The 12979-nt window shown below is 48.4% G+C and overlaps 2 protein-coding genes across 6 annotated transcripts in view; one reads left to right on the top strand and one right to left on the bottom strand.

Annotated features, from left to right (window-relative positions):
- MTHFSD (methenyltetrahydrofolate synthetase domain containing) overlaps positions 1-4705 on the bottom strand; it is a 31936-nt gene extending 27231 nt beyond the window's left edge. Inside the window, exons 1-4 of one of the 5 annotated variants that reach the window (XM_061594142.1) lie at positions 4578-4667; positions 4062-4189; positions 3230-3333; positions 797-910 (exon numbers count right to left, since the gene is read on the bottom strand). In XM_061594142.1, coding sequence (XP_061450126.1) covers positions 797-910; positions 3230-3292 — 177 coding nt within the window. In that variant the 5' untranslated portion in view covers positions 3293-3333; positions 4062-4189; positions 4578-4667. Of the gene's footprint in view, positions 1-796; positions 911-947; positions 1125-1531; positions 1580-3229; positions 3334-3753; positions 3790-4061; positions 4190-4577 lie in introns of those variants that run through there. The other 4 variants (XM_061594140.1, XM_061594141.1, XM_061594143.1 and 1 more) reach the window with 4 other exon arrangements.
- Positions 4706-9472: 4767 nt separating this feature from the next.
- FOXC2 (forkhead box C2) lies at positions 9473-11452 on the top strand. Its single transcript, XM_061593876.1, has one exon. It carries the CDS (start codon positions 9591-9593, stop codon positions 11181-11183), a length of 1593 nt encoding a protein of 530 aa, XP_061449860.1. The 5' UTR covers positions 9473-9590; the 3' UTR covers positions 11184-11452.
- The last annotated feature ends 1527 nt before the right edge of the window (positions 11453-12979 follow it).

The raw sequence follows: 12979 nt of genomic DNA, 5'->3' as shown, positions 1-12979 counted from the left end.
AGCCATACTGTCGCTATGTTTCCGTGGGATTCAGCCACATACCAGTAAATTCAGGTTGAGCAGGTATACTTGACTGGGGAAGTCTTGCACAACAAAACCCGCTTCCCCAAAAGATCGGACTTTCTGCAATAAGGAAACTGATGCAGAAATTTGCATTAAGGGTTGTATCCAGTGCTATTCTGAATCAGGGTAGACCCACTGAAGTTAATAGACATGACTAACTTAGGTGGGTCTGCTCTGAGGAGAACCTCAGTGGGTCTGCTCTGAGGAGAACTTTGTAGGATTCAACCCTAAATAGCCAATGTTGCCCAATTTCCCTGCAAATAAATCAAGAGGAATGCTCAATCAACAGGTCACTAAAATATCTCTTTTTAAAAAAAGCTTTAAAAACATCTTTTGTCTAAAACAAAGCTGTAAAAAGCACTAAAAAGCAGTTCCAACACAGACGCTGATTGTAGCAGTGGCCTCCAAATTGGAAGGCTTAAAAAGAAGGTTTGACAAATTAATGGAGGATAAGCCTATCAGTAGCTACTAGCTATGTTCTACCTCCACTTTCAGAGGGAAAATTCCTCCGAATATCAGTTCCTGGGAATCCAAAGTTAAGAGACTGCTGCAGTGTTCCTGACCTGCTTGCAGGCTTCCCACGGGCATCTGGATGGCCTCTGTGAGGTCAGGATGCTAGGCTACATGAACCTTGGACCTGATCCAGCAGGAACTCCTTGTGTTCTTCATCTGAGCCAGGACCCACCCAGTGCTGAGCATATGAAAACACCCCTCAGAGAGAAGGTCTGGTTACCTGGAGCACAGCCAGCCGAATTCCCTCTAGAGGTTTGTCAGGATCCACCTTGACCTCCCTGGCTTTTTCAAAGGCATCCCATGTTTGGAGAGGGTCACTCATCTGGAAAGATCCCTACGCAGGGAAGAGAGTGGGAAGACAACATACTCACTTCCAGAGTTAAAAAGCGGGCATCCTTCTGAGGGGCATCGGGGTTGACTTTAACTATCTTGGCACTTGGGAACTCCTGCAAATCTGGAAGCCTCGTGGAGGCATGGGCCGCACCCTGTTTCGGTAAGAGATCTCTCATCAGCGGGGGCTCCTAGTGATACGTGCAACCGGCCTAGACCTAAGGAACAGGAGAAGCTTTCTTATACTGAGTTAGACCATTGGTCCGTCCTGCTAAGTACTCTCTGCACTGACTGGCAGCTGCTCTCCAGGGTTTCAGGGAGGGTGGGGAGGAGAGCCTGGCTGGGAGTCCAGAGTCTGTGAGTTCAAATCCCCACTCATATCTCCTGGGCATCAAGGGCCAGCTAAAGATCACCCCCACAGGGAGTGGCTCAGGGGTTACATGCCCTCCCACCTGTGCAGCCGTGGGCAAGCTGCATAGTCCCAAGGAGCCCAGTTGCCCCCCAGCTGGCAGTTGGGACAAGGAAGGGACTGGCTTGTGTAGCTGTGACAAGCTGATCAGGCCCTAGCCAGCTGGGGAGGACTAGCCTCAGAGGGAGGCAATGGTAAACCATGAATGCCGCTTACCATGAAAACCCTATTCATAGGGTCGCCATAAGTCAGGATCAACTTGAAGGAGTCCATTTCCATTTCCTCTCTCAGCCCTACCTGGAGATGCCATCAGGGATTGAACCTGGGACCTTCTGCATGCAAAACATGAAATGGAAATGGACTTTCCATAGTGGGAATTGTGTCTCTGTGAAGTCAGTACCCTTAACAAGCTATGCTTCCCAGGATTCTCTATGACTGTTATACTGATATGGCCTGCCTTCAAGTCGATCCCGACTTATGGCGACCCTAGGAATAGGGATTTTATGGTAAGCGGCATTCAGAGGGGGTTTACCATTGCCTCCCTCTGTATTCTCTCTCCCACTACAAGGGCAGACTTGACCATTTCGAGCTGTAAAGTAAAGTAAGATAGTGGCACACTTTTCCTAAGGTCTAGCTAGAGCAGATCTGGGGAACCTGTGGCCCTCCAGATGTTGCTGGGCTACAGCTCCCATTATCCCTGACCATTGGCTATGCTGGCTGGGGCTAATGAGAGTTCAACAACTGGGCTCCTTCAGAAGCAAGGGTGGGATATAAGCTGAATTAATGACAATAACCGCCTCTTGTGGGCCACAGATTTTCCATCCCAGCTATAAGGCTTCACTTGCAGTAGCTGGTCACAGCATGGTATACTATTATGGGATTCGGGGTCGAGATAGATGATTTCTTTGGGTCTCCTTCAAATTTGTAACCTTGAATCGAAGTGGCATCTGCAGTGGAAGAAATCCCACTCCAGTGGTCAGACTCGTTTCTTTTGTTAATCTAATAATCTAGCCAGGTCAGCCTGTGTGATAATGGATTTATTGAATGGGCAATTTTCATATCCAAAGGGGTGTGGCCAAGAGAGATCCTGTGGCTACTGGAACTCTTTTCAGGGAAGGGGACCTCCTTCCCCCATCCTGGAGCCAAGGAAAGGCTTGTATTTTTTAGCCTCGTCTTGAGAAGAAGCTGGGAACTAGGAGCAGAGAGGCCTGTTCTCTGTAGCATGGCTTTGGGGTGCCTTCCCTACAAGCCTGATGAAAAAGCATGATCTATTGGATTGTTAATGCTGAGACCCACTCCATCTTATGCTCAGGCTGTGAATATGTGAAAATAACCCATATATCTATAAGACACCATAGTCTCTGCAGAGCAGCTTCCCAAGGGAACCAAATCCTGGGTATGACCAGGAACCCCTAGAAGTCTTGTACCACTTGGAGACTGGGGTGGCTTGCAACAATACTTTGCAAGTATGGATGGATGCCATTCATGATAGGTGACATTATCAAGCAGACACGAGGATCAGTAAAGAGCTCCCCCCCACACACATTCATTTGCATATGTATAAATTGCAAAAATCAACATTTTTCTCTTTGTTTGTTTTCATCTCAGTTTCTAAGCATGATGAAGAATGCTGTGTTTCCAAAAAAACTTGCTCTCAGGATTCATCAAAAACTGTTGAAACCATTAACCATCTTGCTCTATATTTCTTGATAATAAGGACGGAGCTTGGAAAAGTTACTTTTTTTGAACTACAACTCCCATCAGCCCCAGCCAGCATGGCCACTGGATTGGGCTGATGGGAGTTGTAGTTCAAAAAAGTAACTTTTCCAAGCTCTGAATAAGCAATATATAAAACTAAGGTTTCAAGAGAGGTCCTGTACTTTGAATTTTCACTTCAGGTGGATGCTATCATACCTTGAAGTTGGGGATCCGGTGATGGACAGGTCTTGGGAAATCAGCCAAGTTATTGGCTTCCATGTAATCCCAAATTTTATGGCGGATGTTCCACTTGGAAACTCCTTGCACACAGCATTAAAGAAGAAAATATAAAAGTCAGGATGTATTCACACAGAAGTTTTTCAGATAAGCCTGGGCAAAATCCAACATTAGTCATATTCAGAGTAGACCCATTGAAATTACAGAGTAGACCCAGTGGGTTTACTCTAATTTATGAAGTAACCATGTCCACTCAGAAGTAAATCTGATTGAACTCAACGGGGCTTACTCCCAGATAAATGGGGTTAGGATTGCTGCCGAGCAGAGTAGTTATTTATTTATTTATTCATTTAATAAAGTAGTAGTGAAAAGCTTCTCTGTTAAACAGTTTCCATTACCACACCAGTTGCAGATTAATTTGGAATGTATGCTGTAAGTCACTTGGAGACCTTCAGGTAACAAGTGATTAATAATAATAATAATAATAATAATAATACAGAAACCCATGCTCAGGTTCCCTCGGCACTTCTGCAGTTGATTTATTTGCAGTTCCGGTGAATGCATAAGTGGGCCACGCCCAGTAGCCACCACCGCCCCTCCCCCCATGAAAGTTTAACAGGAATAGCCTATCTGCAAGTACAGCAGAGGAGGCAGGCAGTCTTCTTACTAAGGGGGAGGCAGGCAAAGCAAAAGTTGGCTGGCTGGTTGGCAAGCAAGGCAGTTACAGGGCAGGGCAGCTTGGCGGACAACCCGATAATGGGATGTGGGGGACTCTGCCATCCCTAAACACCACCCTAGATTCTTGGCTCACCTTGCTTGCTTCATAGTAGAGCCAGCCCCCTCTTGCCACAGGAACAAGGGCTCAGTGGCACCAGCATGTCACTTTCACAGATCAAAATGCTCCCTTCAGTGGCAGCAGCAACCTCGTCGCAGCATTATCTGAGCAACCAAACGCGGCTACGAATTCAGTTTTGATGGCTCTCACAATTTATTTATTTATTATTACATTTTACATCCCACTTTTCCTCCCAGGACCTCAAGGTGGCATACAAACATGGTTCTCCCCCTCCTGATTTCAACCTCACAACGACCCTGTAAGATAGATTAGCCTGAGTGGGGATTTAAACCCTGGTCTCCCAGGTCCCAGTCCAACACTCGAACCACTACACCACACTGGCAGTTTCACCTTTTGCACAGTGGCGTTGGCAGAGATCGCACCCAGATCTTCTGCATGCAAAACATGCGCTCTCTGCCCCTGAGCAAAAATCCTTCCCCTCCTCCTTCCACCCACTACTGCTCTTCAAAAGCAACCCCCCCCCTCAATTACCGGGACTGCCAGTTTGCTGCGCGACCTCCATGCCTGCCTGTCTGCCTGCCGGGTTGACAGCACCAGTTGTCAGAACTAGCGGAGTCCACCCTGTCAGTTACATTGTCGCTCCGCCTTCTGCAGCCCACTACCGCTTGCTCCACGGGTTTGCACGGACTACGGGAGCCCAGAAGGGACAAGGCTGAACGCGGAGCAAGGAACACCGGCGCTGGCAAATGCGCTGCTTGCAATGCAGCTCCTAGGGAACGTTGCAAACTGCAAAGTTAAAGCCAAGGGGCAGATTCTGGATGTTTCATTCCTTACCACTGGGAGAAAATAAAAAGACGCTAGAGAGGGTCAGAAATGGCTTCTAAGCGTTGCAGTTTATAACGTGTGGAAAAAAATGTGCAGAACTTTCACGCACATTCTATAAGCGGCTTGGAATCACAAAACTGAAGAGTGGGACAGAAGAGTATTAATTAATACTATGTTGTCGCCCAATTAAATACATTTTATTCGATTAGTTGTATGTGTGTCAGCCAATTAATTAATCGATTAAAATTAGCGTATAGACAGTCGTTCTGAATCAACACACACACGCACACACTTTCTTTAGGAGAGTCTCCTGAGAGATGCCTCAAGATCCCTTGTTTGCTGTCCTTGCAAACGAATAAACGCGTTTGCTTTTTCAGAATTTGGCAATAAACGAGGCACTTGCTAGAATGATTCGTTTAATTTAAAATTTACAGCCTGGATCCTGTTTATGCACGTTTGCTTGGGGAACAAATCACTCAGATGCACGGAGCTTGCTTCCATCCCAAGCAAGGCTGCAATCCAATACAGGTCTACTCAGAAGTAAGTTCCCTTGGGTTCAATGGGATTTACCCCAGGTAAGTGTGTATTGGATTGCTGCCTAAGTGAGAAGGGATTATAGCCTTTACATTTTTAATCAATCAATCAATCAATCAATCAATCAATTTGATTTACATCCCGCCCTTCCTCCCAGTAGGAGCCCATTTCAAATGCTACTATCCTTGTTTCACTTTCCCCTATTTGTAGACACAGAGGTCGAGTGGGAAAATTGCTCCTGCTTAGAGGAAGGGCGGGGTATAAATAAATAAATAAATAAGATGTGCAGCACAATCCTATGTATATTCACGCTTCCACTCTGCTCAATGGTTGTTACTTTCACAGGAAAAACGTACATACGACTGCAGTCTGTAGTCTGGAACGTGCGCACCGATGCGGTTAATCCACAAGGTGCCGCTGTCTCCATTTTCGCCATCCCGCAGCCTGAAGGCTTTCCCAGGGCATTTTCCAATTCACCCTTTCAGCCTGGAGAGGGCACCAAATGCCCGAGAGTGAGCTTGGAGTCAACGATGATGCTTCGACAGACAGAGCAATAGGCATTATGATTACTGTTGTCTTTTCCGACAAACAATGAGAAGATAGCCGCATCCTTACCCTCGAAGACTGCAGCAATGGCAATATTCATTAGGGGACAAAGGCAGCGATCTATGTAAAGGTAAACGCCACTTGGCCTATGCAACATCTGTTGAAATTACTTTTGATTAGATAAATAATAGGAAACCCTAAGAAGCGACATGCATTACTGGAAAGCTTGCTCTCAGGAGTTGAAAGATTCGCTGGATCAGTAACTGGTGTCCCTTCCTTTCCGTTCCTTCCTCTTTTACAATAAAGCAATCAGATGCTGCCAGCTCCAAATAAGTGAATCAGAGGTACAAAAGCATTGTTCGGGTAGGAGTTTATTTAAAGGTGTGTGGGAGTTATTTATTTCCCTTCCCTCCTCTTTTTCGTTTGCTTGCTTGTTTTTGTGAGGAGCCATAAATAATTATATTTCCTTTTTTTTGGTAACGTAATTAAACAGTCAGGAATTTCAGGACCAGGGTAGAGGAACAGAAAACAGGAGCAATTATTCAAAAAAAAAAAATTAGGGGAGATCTTTTCCCCGCCGGTTTACTTTCCTATTTCTTTTAAGATACTTACTGGTGTGTCTGGTTTTCATACATTAAGAAGGCCGGGCTGTCTCCTTTCTGTGAATTCAGTTTGTCCGCACTGCCTGAACGCCAAATCCGTAGCAAATGTTTCACATTTTCAGTTATACTCGGTCAGCTATTGGAAAAGTGGGTTTAATTGCAACTGTTTGCTGGATTAAAGGAAACAAAAACGGGCAGAGGATATTTCAAGAATATTTGAAATATTCTTAATTTCATATTTCTACATTGCCTCGGCAATTTTCCCTCCCCGCAACATTTATTTTAGGAATTCTCCATAGAAGGGCTTCCGAGAAATCTCAGGACAAGAAAAAGCCCACACACTGATTTATGATTTTTTACATTTTAATTTTTACCGTTCATGTCTCACTCTTTTTATACCCTTTCATTTAAACAGTTGGCCATCATATCAGTGTGTTCCAAAAGACAGACGTAGTCTTTATATCTCCCTCACATCCCCAAAATAGAAAAAAAGAATCTAGGTTCAAAATCTCTAGAGATACTTCAAGAGAGGTGGATACTTTTCTTGTTGATTTTTTTTTTTAAAAAAAATAGGAGATCATTGTCGGTATTTTGACACCCTTTCAAATACATTCACAAATGGCCTTCCTAACTCCACAGTAACCTGTGTGTTAGTAGTCCTAACCCTGCCTCAAATCTTTTCATCCTGTAAATAGCACCCGACTAAAAAAATCCTTTGTCTTATTAATGGACTGAAGACTCCGTTTCTTTCCTCTAAGGCATATTTTCTCTCTCTCTCTTTTTTTAAAGATTGGAAATCAGTGAATTGAAATAAATTGCACCTAGTAAAATAGAAGCTCGGGATAGAGAAATGAACTGTTCCAGACCCCCACTTTTTTAACCCGCTTCTAAATGTTCTGCCTCATTTTCCAGCGCTAGACTTACCTGGGAAAAAAGCCCCCTGGATGGTTGGGGGATTGAAAAAGGCGCCTAGGAATCGCACTGTGAAACATTCAGATTATCCCTCCACGGAGCGCGCTGCAATCTCATTCCTTGAAGATTAGGACAGCGACTTTGTTGAAGAAGCCAATTTATTGGGGGGGGGGAGGAGTAAATGTGAACGGGTTTGATTTTAGTTTAAACATTGACTGTCAGATTTTTCGTAATTGCGGTTTCTTCTGCCCTGTCCCGTTCCATGCTGCAGCGTTTTCCTACGCTGAGCGACTGAAAATTCGCCCAACTCCGGAAAGGGGGGTGGGAAATCACACCTAGGCTACAGGCTCGCGCCCCTAATTAACCGAGTCTGATTGCCTCTAATGAAATCATTAGAGGGGGTGGGAGGGGAGGGGAGTGGGGAGGAAGGGGTTCATCAGTCTAACAAAATCAGTTTCAACCCTTTTTTTAAAAAAAAAAAAATCTAAATTAAAATATAATATCTGTACCTTTCTCCAGCACCCTTAAGGTGTAAAAAAGTTCAACTGAAATCCACAGAAATTCATTCCAAACGGAGCCCCAGCCGTCAGAACAGGTTCCTTTTGGAGGTTAATCTCAGGTATTTAGGACTGAGGTGTTAAATGAGTTTAGGACAGAGGTGTCAAAAGATCCCCTAAAAAGCCATTTAACAAAACTGAGAGAAATTCTAAATGTTTCCCTCTCCCCCCTCCCTCCTTTTTTTTTTTTTTTTTTGCAATGCAAACCATTTGGGATTTGGAGCACCAGGTGGAGGGAAGCGTTCCCAAATTCGGTATGGAGCAAGCTGCCTTCCGCTCCCTTTACGAATGTCAGGAAACAGGCTACCTTGGCGACCATTTCTGGCTATTATTGGCGTAGAATGAGGGGAGATTTGAATGAAAAGCCGAATATCCTGAAAAGGAAAATCTGTGCCTTTCTTTCTTTTTTGTAAGATTTGCTGAGGCAGGAAATCGTTTTTTAAAAGGAGCCTTTTGGATTTGGGGGCTCCACTCCCCATCTCTAGCAGAGATCGAGATTCCACGCAGAAACCCGACGCTGTCGCGCAGAGCTGGGCGTCTGGGTTTCAGTCTCAGCTCGAGCGAGGCTGGATCCCACGATCGCACCTCTTCTCACCTCGCCCGCTACACCCATCCCGCGCCCGAGAATCCCCCCTTTCCCCTCCAAGGAGGGCGGGAGGAGAAGGCGCCCCAAGAGCCGGTCGTCGCGGCCGCGCTTCCCGGAGGAGCCCACGGTGTCCTTACGGCGCCTTCCTCCGACTCGCCCATTGGCCCGGCCGTGCCCGAAGCCCGCCGCCATTGGCGGAAAGTGGAGGGAGGGGGCGTGGCTAGCGAGGAGTCAAAACTGGCCTTCAGCAAAGGAAGTTTTGGAAACTTTCCGTAAGCCCTATATGGGGAGCTCGCCTCGCGCGGGGCTTCCCGGAGGCTCCCCTCGCGCCCCGCTCTGGAGTGCCGCGCACGCCGCCCCCCGACGCCGGAGCAGTTTGTTTTGATTCCGAGGGGCTTGTTTGTGTTTACGCGGGCCGCTTTTCGCCCGGGACAAACCGAGCCGTCGCCGCCGCCTTGGGGAGAGCAAGCTAGCAAAGCGCCTTGGTCCATCTCTCCCTTCCCTCTTTTTTCCCCCCTTTCGGGAAGATTTTGGGGTTTTATTGGGGGGGGAGCGAGAAGACACCTCCCTCTCTGTGTGTGTATATTTTGCCTGTCGGTTGCCTTCTCCTCCTCCTCCTCCTCCTGTTTCTCCTCCTTTTCAAGATCGGCGCGCCGGGGGCTCCGTCGCTTCGCCTTCCAAGAGCATCTCCGCCGTGGGGCTCGGCGATGCGGCGCCAAGCGAGAGGGTCCGATCGCCCCGCCAGAGATTGAGGGCTACGACCATTTTGCGACGGAGCTGCAAGGGGGGATGTTGGGGTTTTAAGTCGAGGAGGCCGAGTTCGGCGGAGGAGATTGGAGGGGCTGGGTGGGGGGAGAACGGCTTGGCCTGCCGAGAAACGCGACTGGTCCGCAGAGGGGCCCCTTCCCCCCCTTCCTCCAACTGTTTGATCTGACATTTTCACGGTTTTGGAGGGAGGGAATCAGAAAGCCAAAGGAGCATCATGCAGGCCCGTTACTCGGTCTCGGACCCCAACGCCTTGGGAGTGGTCCCTTACCTCAGCGAGCAGAATTATTACCGGACGGCGGGGACTTACGGCAGCATGGCCGGCTCCATGGGGGTCTACTCGGGCCACCCCGACCAGTACGCGGCCAGCATGGGGCGCTCCTACGGGCCTTACCACCCCCACCAGCCCACGGCCCCGAAGGACTTGGTGAAACCTCCGTACAGCTACATCGCCTTGATCACCATGGCGATCCAGAACGCGCCGGACAAGAAGATCACCTTGAACGGGATCTACCAGTTCATCATGGACCGCTTCCCTTTCTACCGGGAAAACAAGCAAGGCTGGCAGAACTCCATCCGCCACAACCTCTCGCTCAACGAGTGTTTCGTCAAGGTGCCTCGCGACGACAAGAAGCCCGGCAAAGGGAGTTACTGGACCCTCGATCCGGATTCGTACAATATGTTCGAGAACGGGAGCTTCCTCCGGCGTCGCCGGCGCTTCAAAAAGAAAGACGTCTCCAAGGAGAAAGAGGAGACGCTCCGGGACAGGCACCTCAAGGAGCCCCTGAAGGCTCCGGACGTCTCCAAGGACGCGCCGTCCAACACCAACGCCTCTGGCGGCGGCAACGCCTCCTTGCCCTCTTCTGCTCCGACTCCTTCTTCCGCGGCCGCCCCGTCGGAGAAAAAGATAGTCATCAAGAGCGAGGCGTCCTCTCCGGGCCTCCCCATCATCACTAAGGTGGAGACCCTCAGCCCGGAGAGCGGCAGCGCCTTGCAGGACAGTCCCCGGAGTGTGACCTCCACGCCTTCGGTCTCCACGGAGAGCTCGCTGCCCGGGGACGCCCACCAGCACCACCCGGGCGCCACCGGCACCAACGGACTGTCGGGCTTCAGCGTGGAGAACATCATGACGCTGCGGACTTCGCCGCCGGGGGAGCTCAGCCCCGTCAGCCGGACGGCGGGGATGGGGTCCTCCTTGCCCCACAGCTACGCCCAGGCGCAGGCGCCCTCCATCTACAGCCAGGCCTGTAGTCAGGGGGGGCTGGGCGAGGCCGGTGGCAGCTACCAGTGCAGCATGCGGGCCATGAGCCTCTACACGGGCGAAAGGAACGCTCACCTGTGCGTGCCCACCACCTTGGAGGAAGCCGCCGCCTCCATCTCGGACCAGCAGCAAGCCAACGGGGCCTCCTCGCCCCTGGCCACCCTGAATTTGGCCTCGGGCGGGCAGCAGCAGCAGGAGGAGGGGACCCTCACCCCCAGTCACCACCACCACCATCACCACCACCACCATCACCACGCCCTCCCTCACCACCAAGCTGGCGGGCAAGCCACCACCGCCGCCTCCTGGTACCTGAACCACACATCGGAGATCAACCACCACCTCCCGGGCCACGCCTTCGGCGCTCAGCAGCAGAACTTCTCCAACGTCCGGGAAATGTTCAACCCTCACCGGCTGGGGCTGGAGACCTCGACGGCGCTGAGCGAGCAACAGGTGAGCACCAACTCCACCTGCCAGATCCCTTATAGAGCGGCGCCCTCCCTATACCGCCACGCCAGCACCCCTTATACCTATGACTGCACTAAGTATTGATTGACCTGCTCCGGTTAGGCAGAAGCCGGCCCGCCATCGGGAGCGGGAGCGGGGGGCTGGGCGCCCAGGGAATTGAGCGTTGTGTTTTGTTTTTTAAACGATCTTTCCTTCGAACAAAAGACTCAGGGGTGGGCTGGGGGAGGGATCCCTCCTCCTCCCCCCCCAAAAAACTAGTGCTTTACGGACCCCAAAATCCCTTTAGGTCTTCTTTCGTTCAAATGTATTGTCCTTGAAAGAGGAAAGGGGGCCTCTTTTTCAATAAAATTAAATAGCCTAGCCAAAACAGGCAGTGGAACAACCTATATTGTGAGGGGGGGCGGGGAAGGGACGGTCATCTCAGACAATTCTAAGTTATGTAGGACCGTCAGTTCCACAAGGACCATTTTTAGGATTGTGAAAAGGAAAGAAATAATTATAGATATATAAAAGTATATTGTCCTCGTGTTGGGTTTTTCCTTTTTTTTTTTTTTTTGGAGGGGACTTTCTGTTTATTGCGTTGTAAATATGTGTGGATTTCTAATCAGGCTTATGTGGAAAGCCATTAATATAATATTTAAAGTTGAGTTCACTGGATTATTCCTGAATTTCTTCCCCGTGTGGCCCATCTGTTTCCATCTGCCAAAATGATCAAGTAGGTTTCCTCCTGTTCTCGTCGGTTTTTGTGTACGAACAGGCATCAAGAACCCTTTTCCCTTTTCAAAGTGACTTTAAAAAAAAATGAATAATTTATTTTGGTTCTCTCTTGACGAACTTTTAGGGATGGAAGGAATTGGAAAATACACATTTTTTTTAAAAAAAATAAAGTATCTGATACTTTCAAAAGCAAAAAAGAGAGAACAAACAAGCAGTGTCTGATACATTTTTTTTGTAAAATAGATTTCCCACTCTGAAGTCTGAACTAATCTTTAAAAAACCCACAAAAACATTAAAAAATATTATCTTTGAATTCTATGTCACGTTTGTTTTTGTCTTATGTGGTCTTAATTGTTGTACTCATTCTTGGAAAAAAAAATAAATCCGTGCTGTTTATTTCTCCTCAAAAAGTCTGCCGCATGTTTGTGTGAATTTTTGCAGTTTTCCTGATTACAGTGCCCCCCTTCCCCATCTTTGAAAACATGACAAGACAAACGAGACGCAGGTTTGCAAGACAGCCGAGAACGTGGCAAAATCGAGACCAGGGTTATTTTCACCTTAGCTGGCTCTGGACGGGAGGGGGGTCGTGGGGAGACAGGCTCCGGGATGCACCTCGCTTGCGAATGGTGTTGACCCGGGATTAGGAGGAGAACTAATGAAGTGTTAGCTTCCAAACCACAGCGGCGAGGAAATTCAGAAGCCCCATTTAAGGCTGTGATCCTAAGTACGCTTCCCCATTGGACACACAGCGGGTTCGAGCAAAAAGCGCACAGGACCGTTCAAGTGTCCGTTGTGAATAGGTAAGGAAGATCGCTGCCGCGTTTAGGCTGCAATCCTAACTCCACTTACTTGGGAGCAACCCCCTTTGAATTCAGTAGGACCTACTTCTGAGCGGACATGGTTAGGATTACGCCCTTAAAGCGTTTTAGCAATGCCCCAAGCAGCCGGAAGGAGAGTTTTCAAACACCGAAGCCGTGGGGGGAAAAAGCTGGTTTAGAAGAACTCCGCTTCCCCTGATAGATGCTGTAGTAAATCGGAGTGAAACCCGATTCTCCACCGAGAGGAATGGAAACATCTAATCCTGCCATCCTAAATCCACCGATTCCCAAGTAAAATAATACATTTGTATTAAAGCAGGAAAAATAATTTCTTTAAAAAATGAA

Source organism: Rhineura floridana, chromosome 13, assembly GCF_030035675.1.
Source record: "Rhineura floridana isolate rRhiFlo1 chromosome 13, rRhiFlo1.hap2, whole genome shotgun sequence".
Lineage (NCBI taxonomy): Eukaryota > Metazoa > Chordata > Lepidosauria > Squamata > Rhineuridae > Rhineura > Rhineura floridana.
The sequence above is the reverse complement of the archived record's forward strand: the minus strand, read 5'-3'. Positions and strand labels throughout refer to the sequence as shown.